The sequence below is a fragment of the Crassostrea angulata genome, chromosome 4, assembly GCF_025612915.1.
Source record: "Crassostrea angulata isolate pt1a10 chromosome 4, ASM2561291v2, whole genome shotgun sequence".
Lineage (NCBI taxonomy): Eukaryota > Metazoa > Mollusca > Bivalvia > Ostreida > Ostreidae > Magallana > Magallana angulata.
The window spans coordinates 6,331,475-6,343,306 of record NC_069114.1 but is presented as its reverse complement, the minus strand read 5'-3'; the positions used below and the strand labels follow the sequence as shown (position 1 = coordinate 6,343,306).

At 31.2% G+C, this 11,832-nt stretch overlaps 1 protein-coding gene and 1 pseudogene across 1 annotated transcript; both read right to left on the bottom strand.

The window, feature by feature from the left end:
* Nucleotides 1–1,284: 1,284 nt before the first annotated feature.
* Nucleotides 1,285–2,090, bottom strand: LOC128180588 (complement C1q-like protein 3; annotated as a pseudogene).
* Nucleotides 2,091–9,926: 7,836 nt separating this feature from the next.
* LOC128179664 (complement C1q subcomponent subunit B-like) lies at nt 9,927–11,086 on the bottom strand. The gene is made up of 2 exons (XM_052847176.1): nt 10,809–11,086; nt 9,927–10,680 (listed from the first exon to the last, which is right to left on the bottom strand). The coding sequence occupies exons 1-2, from the start codon at nt 10,990–10,992 to the stop codon at nt 10,268–10,270; spliced, it is 597 nt and encodes a 198-aa protein (XP_052703136.1). The 5' UTR covers nt 10,993–11,086; the 3' UTR covers nt 9,927–10,267.
* Between the last annotated feature and the right edge of the window lie 746 nt (nt 11,087–11,832).

Genomic DNA, 11,832 nt, shown 5'->3' with positions numbered 1-11,832 from the left:
AAGGATGAGAGACTTTCTATGTAATATGATCTTGAGGCTCAAGAGGGTATCATATACCCACCCTATTTTTGTTGTAATTTTTCTCCCAACCCAGTATTTAGGGTTGTCACAAATTCTTCAAAGAATGATGCCCCAAGAGGCACAGCGGTTTATATAGGGGTGGTATACACAGTGTTGTCTCATGATTATTCTCTATTGTTAAAATCTTTGAATTAAGATCTTGAATGCTATGCCTCGCTGAACTAAGGAAAGTAATGCTATATGATACCCTCTTGAGCCTCTGGCTCATATTACATATAATGTCTCTTATCCTTCACATCCCTAACGGTATGCTTGGATGAGGGACTATAAGCGTTGACATATTGTCGGAACTAAGTAAATTCATGTATAAGAAAATGATTTGAATGGTGATATATATATCATATGCATTTTGATTAGCTCGTTGGCATACAAGCGCCTTTACCTACATGTAGCCTTAACTCACTTGTGTGGTGTAAATTGTCACTTTAACATGAACGTGATTAAAATTTCGATAGAATTAACCTTTGCTTCCTGCCTTTTGAAATAAATCATTGCATCGTTTTCTTTTTATAGAATGTTAATCTTATACTTTGTTAACAATACTAAATATCATATTTCATCAAAGTAACAAACTAAGCTTTTATTTGCTTTTTGATGATATAGCGCGACTCAAATTATATCTTTATTCATAGACGTGTATGTAATGTTTGATCAGTAACTTTCAATTAATTTTAGTCATTGTAATGATTTTAGCTTTGCAGTTTTTTTTTTATTTTAGGAATCATTTCCATTCTTGCAAGATTGTAGTTTTGTTTTTGTTTTTATTTGGGGTGGGGGGGGGGGGGGGGAGTTGACAAGTCTCCACGGACAGACCATTTCTGGTTCGGTTTGTTATATTTTATAGGAAATAAGAAACAATAAGAGCTAACAATTTTATAATTTTAGAATAAACTCACATAGGATTTATTTTAAATTTTGAAGTTCAAATATTTTCAATCATTAAAGGGTGTATCTTTTGATACACTTGTTATATCAAACTTTTCAGCAAAAGCTATTGGTAACTGGGTTACTAGTACTCATTAACTTTTGGATTTTTTTTATTTTCGTTGAAGACTTTTATAAAACGTGTTTATGAAACACATTAAAGAAAGTTAATGACAAAACTATTTCACTTCTTCGAGCTTTTTTTTTTTCATTCTTGTAAGAAACCCAAAGAGTTGAAAAGGCATTTCAATATGATCAACATGTATGTTTGTCCATCGTTCAATACAGGAGGGCTCCTGTAAATCCTGAATACATGTGATGATGCATGTAACGGATTTTATGACCATTGACTACTTTGACTTGGTCACCAGTCTTCAGCTTCACAATGACGGTCCTGCTTATTTGGACATAAGTATTCTCTTTGTGTAAATGAGATACGTGAAGTCTACCAACTGTAATCTTTTTGACGTTCAAATGTAAAATGATGTCAGGTGTAGATAAAGAATCGACAACAAACATGTACCGGTAAGTTCCCGCCACAGGACACGTGAACACTCCCGTTCTGTCGTCATATCCGTTCCCGTCATTTGTAAGGACTGCGTCATATTTTACCGTTTGTCCAACCCCGAGTGTTAGAGGTTTATAACTCAAGCTGACAGAAAAGCTTACTTTTCTTAAAGTGCTGGACGAACCTGTAGCAATATAAAAAGAAATTGAGACAGTTGATCCTTTTTGAATGCGATTATAAATTTGTATAAATCATTGCTAGGATATCATTTAGCTATCAAGGATATAAAATAACCTGAAGACAGTTGAATCAGTTGTTTTAGAGCTGATGAATCTACGGTCACCGTCGTAGATTAACGATTTCAACAAATCAATCTTTGTCTTCTTGCCTCTTTGTACATTATTTCCACTTGACGAAACATAGAGTAAACTAAAGGAAAACTTAAGGTAAACAGTAGAGTCAGCAGCAATGTTTTTAAATAATACACAAGGAAGTCTCTCGTTTATTATTTGTAGGGGAAGATTTTCTCTGTTGGTTTAAATAAGTAATAACACAACACCTGTTACACATTCGACATCATGCTATATCAACATTAATAGATATAGTTACTTGAAATTTTGGTTTACATAGATGTATCAACATCCAACGTTGCAATTACAAAAGTTGTTGAAAAGTTTAATAAATCATTTTTATAAAAAGCAGAAAAAGTATATTAAATTAATTTCAAAAAATGGAATGTATATAAATAAAACAAATTCATGTTGTTTTTAACTATTTATGACACCTAAATCTGACTTAATATGAAACTATAGGATGCATAGACTAACTTTTGGTCAATTCAAGGTAAAATAAGTCTTCAATCTTCGCCATTTTTAATGACGCCATAGGCATGCTTCGGTATATCACGCATGCCCTCATTCTCCCTCAATTCCATCTTCAGTTAAATTATTTCAGCTCCTACTTTACACCCTACTTTGATATGTATATTCATTAAGTTTAATCATTTTCTATTACTTATTTATTTATATGAAATACCTATTTTGGTCATTTCTCTATGTACATTTCAGCGAAATTAGTGTGTAAATCGTAAGTTCCTTTAAAGAAATGCAGGCAAGCATATTCATTGACTTTAATTTTTTTTAAAGACATTCCAAGATTCTGTTTTGACCAGGTTCGTGAAAAAACTTTCATAGACACATTGATTTTTGACTGAAAGTGATTGAGTACGTTTGATAAGATCACACTGTTTCACTAGTTGATTGGTTGAGTGTTATATTGACATATTATTAAACAAAACATTGATTGATACTTATGTAGTAATATTCCTATGTTGAATAATGTTACATCTATAAACTTTTGATTACAATCTCAGGTTTGTTGTTGTTTATTAGTCTTACATCCTAACTACTCAACAGTCGAAGCAGGGCAAGTATATAGGCATATGCATGAAACTAAACGTAATAAGTGTGTTGACATTCTGATTGTACAAATGTTCGCAAACCACACAATGTATGTTCATACAAATGATACCTTTTCATTTTTTTTCAAAGAATGTAATCTGGCTAGTTTCATCATTATTTAATCTACTATTTTTAATGTAAATATCAATTAACATGTTGATAGTGATATCCCAGTATGCCGTGCAATGCTTATTGCGTTAGCTTTTCATGAGAATTGTTGTTTTGTTTTTCTTTGAAGTTTAATTTTGTGAATCATGATTTAAACAAATAACTGAAATAATTGAATGTTGGTAAAAAAAAATCAGACTATAATAAGAGAGAGAGAGAGAGAGAGAGAGAGAGAGAGAGAGAGAGAGAGAAGATAATAAGAAGATAAGACAAAACAGATGACATAAGTTGTGAATATTGGAGTTAAATATAATCAATATATTAAACAACGGCAATGAAAACGTGCGATAACATCAAATCACGGCCATAAAAACTGTTTATAACCATATGTATCTACTTGGATACATAATTAAAGGTAGTTGTACAATATTTGTTAAAACAGTGATTATATTTATATGATTAAAGTTAATATGATCTGTTAATCTGTTAATATATCTCCTATTTAGCAGTCATAGTGTTCCTTAATTATAACATATATGATTTACTGAATTTTATTTTATCAAAATAAGTTAAGTTCACGACAATCATCACAACAAGAATTTTACCTCAATAATGTTTTTATATCAAATTAAACACAACTAAGGTTATAGAATGGCTGAATTTTAAATGTAATCACAATAATGATTAAATGATATAAAAATGAACAAAAATATAGAACTGATGAATGGTTGCATTTCAATTTAATCTCAATAATGATATAAAAATATCAAAACGAGACAAATTAAGATTGATACAAGGGTTGTATTTTAAAAAATATCAAAAAGTGATTTAAAAATATAAAAATGAAGACAAATATATAGTTGATAGAAGGGTTGTAATTTAAATTTCATCTAATATTGATATGATAATATCAAAATGAAAACAAACATTGATTTGATAGAAAGGTTGTATCATAAATTTAATCTCAATAATGGTATAATTATATCAAAATTAACACAAATGTAGAATTGAAAGAAGGGTGTATTTTTTAAAAATGCCTCGGAACTCCAGAGTTAAAGGTATTAAATATTTTGTCGGTGAATAAACTTTTACTTCATTTAAATTAAGGGCTAGAATCCCCACGGCCGAACTAAGAATATACTCTTCCACACACCGGCTTTCTTAGGAAGGAGAATGATAATCAGAAATGCGTGAAAGTTTCATACAAAGGACCAGAACACAATATGCACAATATTGGACTAAACACAGTTCATTTTTTCATCATTTACTTTATAACAGGCAGGCAATAACCTTTTTTTATTTCACAAAAGTGGATTTATTTTAACCTTAATTGAAAAAATACTCTTCATTGATAGTGTATTAACTTTCCATGAATAACAGGCTATATTAATCATTAATCACACAATTTGAGACAAAAGAGCTTGTCAAAAGTTATCCAACATTTAACTAAGCAATTCTGATTATTTTGCTAAAATTTTATATCTTATATATTATAAGTGACCAAATACAAAGTATTATTGTAGCAAAAGAAATGTCCATAATTTAAAAAGAAATAATAATAAATAGTTCAAGATGAATGTTTCGTATCTAAAGTGGCAACGTATCGAGAAAATGTTGCTCTATGAAGTGTTACTAAATGCAACACCATTAAAGTTACAGTGTACTAACATTTTCTTGAATCATTTTAAATATTGGGTGGACATAATTAATTTAATTATTTTTCATTTGAGTCACAAAGAGATTATGAAAACGGAAGATAGATTGGTAACATATTATAACATGTAAGTATCAGTTTTTTTATAGAGTATATGTGTATGTATATGTAAACATTTTACACCAATTTACATTTTTGTATTGGAGTTATCATTATATATACATTGCCTATACAGACTGCACAGTCAGACGTTATGACAACGTTCCTATAACCTGAAAGTAACATGCCTCATTTACCATTTGGTCAGAGAGTACAATCGAATACTCCATCAAAGTATCTCTTGTGCCATTTGTGGATAATTAAAGTCACACCAATTCGATATTTCCCCTGTTTCCTTCATTGTCTTTTTTTTTTTTGGTCTTTTCCCCATTCGACACAATTTTATGAAGGTGCGCTGTTCCGTGCAAACCACTGATGTCGCTTTTAAAAAACACGTTCTTGCCGTAATCTCTTTTAAAAGTCCTCTGCTAGTGAGAAAATAACTTCAAACGACGTATAAAAATGACGTACTCTATACATGCTTCATCTCAATAGAAGATAATGAAGTTTTGAAATGTTTATTAAAAGCTGTAAATATTCATACCTAAAGATTAAGTTACAAACGTTGGACAAATCTATGTTGGGCCGTGCGTACTTTCCTTGACCCATTAATGCATTAAAAGTTTATTCCATAAATAGGTACGATATTCTGAGATATGCTCATTATTACATTTATATCATATGAAATTCTAGATTACTATTTTATAGCTAGATATGCACATTATTACATTTATATCATATGAAATTCTAGATTACTATTTTATAGCTAATTATCACGAGTAACTTAAAATGAACAGTTGTGGATATCATTTTAAATTATCAAGTGCAATTACATTTTAATGCAAACATTTTAAGCTATGTGACTATGTGTTTTACTTATATATCAAATACACCTAAGCGTGCGAAAAAATTGGTTTTTTATTTTATTGTAATTCAATGTTTATATCAATTATTTTTTTGCCTCGGACTGGAATGTTTAAACGTCATTGAATAAATCAAGTCATGTGATTGCCTTATAGATTGTGTTACAAGGCGGGTGTCAAAATTTATACGGCAACATGGTGGACGAAACGTTATTTGAGCTGACTTTTACACAAACGTTCAACCATACCTTTAATTTTTAAGCCCCAACATATTTCGAGTGAACCCCCCTTTGCCCGTGACGCAATAAAACGATCCCACAATGGCATCCATTTTGCACAGACGACGGACAAGGAAGGTAAAAAAAAATAGAGAATTGGCCTATGAATTTGATTGTTTTATAATATAATCTTTTGTTGTTTGCATAAATTTATTAGGTAGGTAAAGTCCGACCTTACACATTTCTGTTAATAGTCAGTAACAAACCTAATAAGTAATATTGTTGGGCTGATCCCATATATATCAAAGTCCTGGGGTTAGCAAATAAATGTGTTACCCCACAACCGGACTAGTATTTCGTTATTTAAACACCGGCTACACTTGTGTAAATAAATGTTACATTTTAATGGGTTTTTTTTTATTTTTAAAAATCACTTAAAACAGAGCAAAATATAACGGAAATTGTACCTAGTGTTTAGTCGTAAGATAAGGAAGTACATTGAAATCAAATTGTTGATGGTAATGTCTCTCCACTATATAAATGCAACACATAATACAAGTATTAATTTCATACTCGAAATATTTGCACGAATAAAACTATATTACGATTCACATCTTTCAAGCTCTGGAATTCATTACCTTATTTTCTTCATGTAATTTTTATAAATATATCAAAATCAAAACATTATTGAACTTCTTATTACTTTAATTTTGAATCTGGAATAGAAATAAATTCAGTATTCAGTGGGATTCAGTAGAAAATACTTAAACCATTATTATGTACATTGCCAAATTATAATGAAATATGTAGTTTTATTACATATTTAGTAATAAATACAGGTGTTTTGCATATGTGATATAGATAACATCACAAAACTCGTATCGGCCTCCAGAGCTGATACAGGTTTTCAACCCTAGGGCTGATACGGATCCGGAACTTGCGGAACTCCTCTGCCTTTTTTTCGTTTCGGCATTAGTGCATGTTTACAGACGAAAAAAATAAACATTTGTTACAGTCGACATTTTAAGGGCAGTTGAAAACTTCAAATGCTAGTAAATAATTTAGAGAAGTTGATTTTTAAACATGAGGAAATTCCGGTTGTGTCGCTACATGTTTGGTAAAACAATAAGATCTCATATTTTTATTTAAAACATGTACAGACTACTTTAAAATAATACTTAAAATTAATTTGTTTAAGTTGATGTTTTTTTTTAATTTTTTACTAAGTATGTAATAAATATAATAATAGATACTCTTTTCCATATCACAGCCTGTATCACCCCTTAACTAATATCATCCCTCGGGCCTTCGGCCCTCGGGCTGATATTGGAGTCTCAGGCTGATACTGGCTAAAAGGAAAAGGGTATGTATTTTTCTCTATATACAGTTAGGAAATTCAAGTTTCAACTAACCTTAACACATTACTATTTGGTTCCTCTAATCTTAGTAATAATGATAATTGATATATTTTTTATGTAGTTCAAAAATTCATTATCGAGAGAAAGCTTTATAGTGCACTAAATGTAACTTTGTCTTGTGGGATTAACTAAATGATAAATATTGCATATATAAATCTTACTTTTAAATTATAATGCAAAAGTCAAACTGTAATTTTTTTTCTTTCATCTTTTGATTGATACAAATCCATTTTTAAACGGCATTTTTTCTTGATACAAGCTTTCTGTGTGTTTTTTAGTTTAATTTGCACATCTTTTTTTTAACCAAGAAGAGAAACTTGTATAAGCCTTTTGTCTTTTTTCCCCAATCTGTTTGTACACTTCGTACTGTTTGTTATAAATATCAGAATATTTTACTGCCTGACTATCAATCACTATCTTTCTATCAACAAACTATGAGTTATAAAAAATTGTAAAGTTAAATCATGCGTTGCGTCAAAACGGGTGATCAACATGTTATTTGAAAGCTGTTTAAAGGGGAACATTCGCCCCCGTTTGTTTTCGTCCTCGTTGTCTGCGGGCAATTTCATGACAAGGCGATCTCCAATGTTTCAAATAATCTCTCTTAAAACACAACTACTTCCGGGAGAATTCAAGAATAGGTGAAACCGTTTGCAAGAGAAGAAGGGCGAAACAAAAACACGGGGAGAAAATAGCATTGAATAGAGTATCAATATACAATGACATTTTTTCTTAACACCTGTACATCTGATATTCAAGCACTGAATTTGGCATTACCAGCTTTTCTACTTTTTATCGATCTTCCTGCTTTTTAATGATTTACTGTTGACAGGCAACAACCAAAACATGTTATTCATATTACTTGAACCATAATTATATAAAAATAAGCTATCAATTTTAAAAAGATTCAATGAAATTTTAGTGAAACCCTCTTAAATAGTTCTTAAATTAAAAATTAGGTGTACTATTTATTATGAGATGTAATGATAACAGTGTTCAAAATCAAAAGTTAAGAGGAAAAATACAAAACAGGAGCAGAACAAACATGGACCTCTAAAACAGAGGCAGGATTAAATGTCATTGAGGAATGAGCATTCTCTGCTGATCGGTAACATCCGCCGCTCTTTGTAGAAATCGAGAAAAAATGGAAAGGTCCGTAGACAATAAGGTGATAAAGTATGATCTAACAAATAGTGAGAAAAACGTCTGTCAGCATGCGACCCAGTGGAAGTTGCATTTGCTGACAAGGTCGCTGTATCAACCATAGAACTAACGAAAAGATGACTTCAATCGACACTCTTAATAGTCCTGTTTTATCAACGTGTTTGTCAGTAGCTTGCCTTACCTTTGACACTATTCATACGTACAGCCTATTTTACACAGTATGGAACTTAATCTACTTGACAGATAGTAAATATTGCGCACACTTACGGAAATTTGGCTTACTGTCAGAGAAACTTTCTTATGTTCGACAGTGTTTTAAAAACTGTAACCTTTAAAATATCCCATAGCCTTAATCCCATCCGAGGCACAGTCAGAGTTTGACAGCTAATTTTTAAATTGACTTCTCTTTATATTTATTGACACTTTATCTTTTATCTTATTATTCATTGAATGTACATTCTGTTTAAATGTCGTGAGTAGCTGACTAGTTGTATGGTTATTTCTTTACATTCAATATTATTTTTTCATTATGGTATGCATTATATTTTGAATTGTTTCCTGTAATTGGATTCACATTTTCGGTGCGGACACGTTTCACACACAAGAAAAAGTTTATTGCAAAATTCAAATATATATATAACGCGTGTTGGTTGCGTAGAAATAGTTTGTGAGTCTCACTCACTCAGGGTTCAACACAAAAATACAGTATATCTGCTAATTTTCGCGAGGATGTAATTTTTGCTTTTTCGTGTTTTCTTTTTAATCGCAAATAAGTAAATACGCAGAAATTATATCCTGTATCAATTTTTATAAGAAACTTTTTAATCGCAAAAATTGACTGACGCAAATTTATGATACAGATTTTCACCATTTTCACAAATTTTGTGACAAGCGAAAAAAAACCCCGGATATACGGTAATCCCAAGATTGGCCAATAATAGACTTGGGCCCGGTGCTTTGAAAAATGGTTAACTCTAACACCGTGATAACTGTGTGTTAAGCTAGATATTAAAATTAACCACATGGGTAAAAGTTTTTCAAAACTGCATTAGAATTTAACCATGTGTTAATTTTGTGTTAAGATTAATCCACCCCATGTACCTCAGCTTTTATTTGACACAATGATTTATTATTGCCGCCGATAATTTTTTTGCTTGTTCAACTAAAACATTGTGGACGATGCATTTCATATAGATTGTTTTAGTTTAAAAATCTATATGTGTAAATCGTGTTTTAAATTATGAAGGTCAATCGACTTAACGTTAAAGGTTGAGGTGTTTGATATACTTATGGACGAGGAGTTTTGGACATGTTGATATCCCCTGTGTTAAAGGTTCCCTTTGTTGAAGGAGGTTGCATTGTTGATAGCAGTAAAAGGTACTTCTTTATTATTTGGCATTTTCATTGATTGTTAATATCTACACTTTAAACAAAACATTCCAGAATTATTGATATAATGTGTACTAAGTACAAAACATTACACATTTATTCCTGGAATTTTTAAACATCAATGAAAAAAACCACCAGATTCTAAAATATATTTATAGTGTGGGCAAATGTAATTCTGAGGGGTTTTTTTTTTCAATGTTAGTTATTGCATAATATAAGATAATTTAAAAAAATCAAGGTCTCAACTATCACTTTAACCACTCCATATTTTTTAGAAAGGTTCAACACAAACAATGTCACATTATTTATACACAGTTCGGGTTAATATTCGTCAGAGACTGCTTTCGTTATGGTTAGAAAGAATCACAATTTTGTCTTTAGTCAGTACAAGAGAAATCCTGAAAATCCTGAGTAAAGTTTATAGTATATGAATCCGTTATTTCCGATATTTTCAACTTTGACATGATCCCCAGATTTCAATTTTACAATGACTGTCCTACTTATTTGGACTAAAGGTTTGTCTTTATAATTAGAAGACACGTGAACTTTAGCAACCGTTTTCTCGTTGACTTTCAAAAATAACCAGAGTCCAGGGTAAGATAAAGCATCGACAACAAACATGTAGGTTCCCGCCGCAGGACACGTAAACACCCCCGTTCTGTCATCATATGCGTTCCCATCATTTGTCAAGATTGTCTCAAACTTCAATGTTTGTCCATTTCCGAGTGTAAGAGAATTTGATCCTATACTGGCCGAAAAGCTCACTCGTTTTGGAGAACTGGATGAATCTGTAGCTGAATTAGAATTATGTGTATACATTTTCAAGTCGATATAATATTAAATACATATACGTCTGAGGATTAATAAAAAGTTTGAAGAGATTTAAATCCATCATTAACAATTACCTGAATATTACAATTACCTGAACACAGATGAACAAGTTGTTTGAAAGCTGATGAATTCAGTGTAACCGTGGCTTTAGTGTTGTCGTAGATTAACGATTTTAACAAATTAACTTTTGTCCGTACGTCGGTCTGTAAAGGGTTCCCTCCGTTTGTCAGACATATAAAACCAGATAACAACATACACAGCAAAGTCAGCGACATCTTAAGAGGTTCTTCGTAAAACAGGTAATGTACAAGCACTCTTAACTTTATTTATATAAGTTTTAATGCAACACCTGACACACCACTGTCATCATGCTAATATACCATTAATGTATCAAATTACCAAATTATAAGTAAAACATATAACTTGCAACATTAATTTTTATAACTGCGTATAAAGTTTAGTTTGGTTTTAACATAATGTTAAAAATGTGCGTTCTAAGATTTGCTATTCGTAGCATCTCTATAATTTTCCTATAATTATTTTAAATACCTTTTTACTGTTTTGAATCAAATTGCAATAATATTAAATCGCGAGCACAATTTTCAAACAAATTTTCCTGGTTCATGGGGACGTTATTTCGTTAGTAGAAAGTTGTGAGTAATTTGAATAAATATTAAATAAATGCTTGTATATACGTTCGTGGGAATGAAAATTTGTGGGCAAGGGTTACCCACGAAAGCCACGAACATCGGTCCCTCACGAACAATAATGATTACACAGTACATAGTTAAACAAATCGTTTCTAAAATTTAACGTAGATCCAATCGACAATTTGTTGAGCTTTTAGCTTCCTTAAATCGGTTAAGTAATGCGCATTCTTAGGCTACCTAAGTCACTTAGGTAACCTAGTTCTTTCCGTATTTGTCCTTTTTTGCGGCGCGTGCGCCATACGGTAGCCTTTCCTTGTCTAAAATAAGTAGGAGTAACTTGACTAAAATTAAATTCGATAGATCCACAGAAAGAGGGAAACATATATTGTGACAATTCTGACCCCAACCGATTCAAGGCACAAAAAGTTGGTAAAAACCGTATGAAAATTATGCAAATTTAAACAA

Coding starts and splice junctions, on each gene's coding strand:
- LOC128179664 (XM_052847176.1), bottom strand. CDS start 10,992: ATGTCGCTGACTTTGCTGTGTATGTTGTTATCTGGTTTTATATGTCTG. Junction 10,681..10,808: donor ACTTGTTCATCTGTGTTCAG/GTAATTGTAATA, acceptor ATTCTAATTCAG/CTACAGATTCATCCAGTTCT.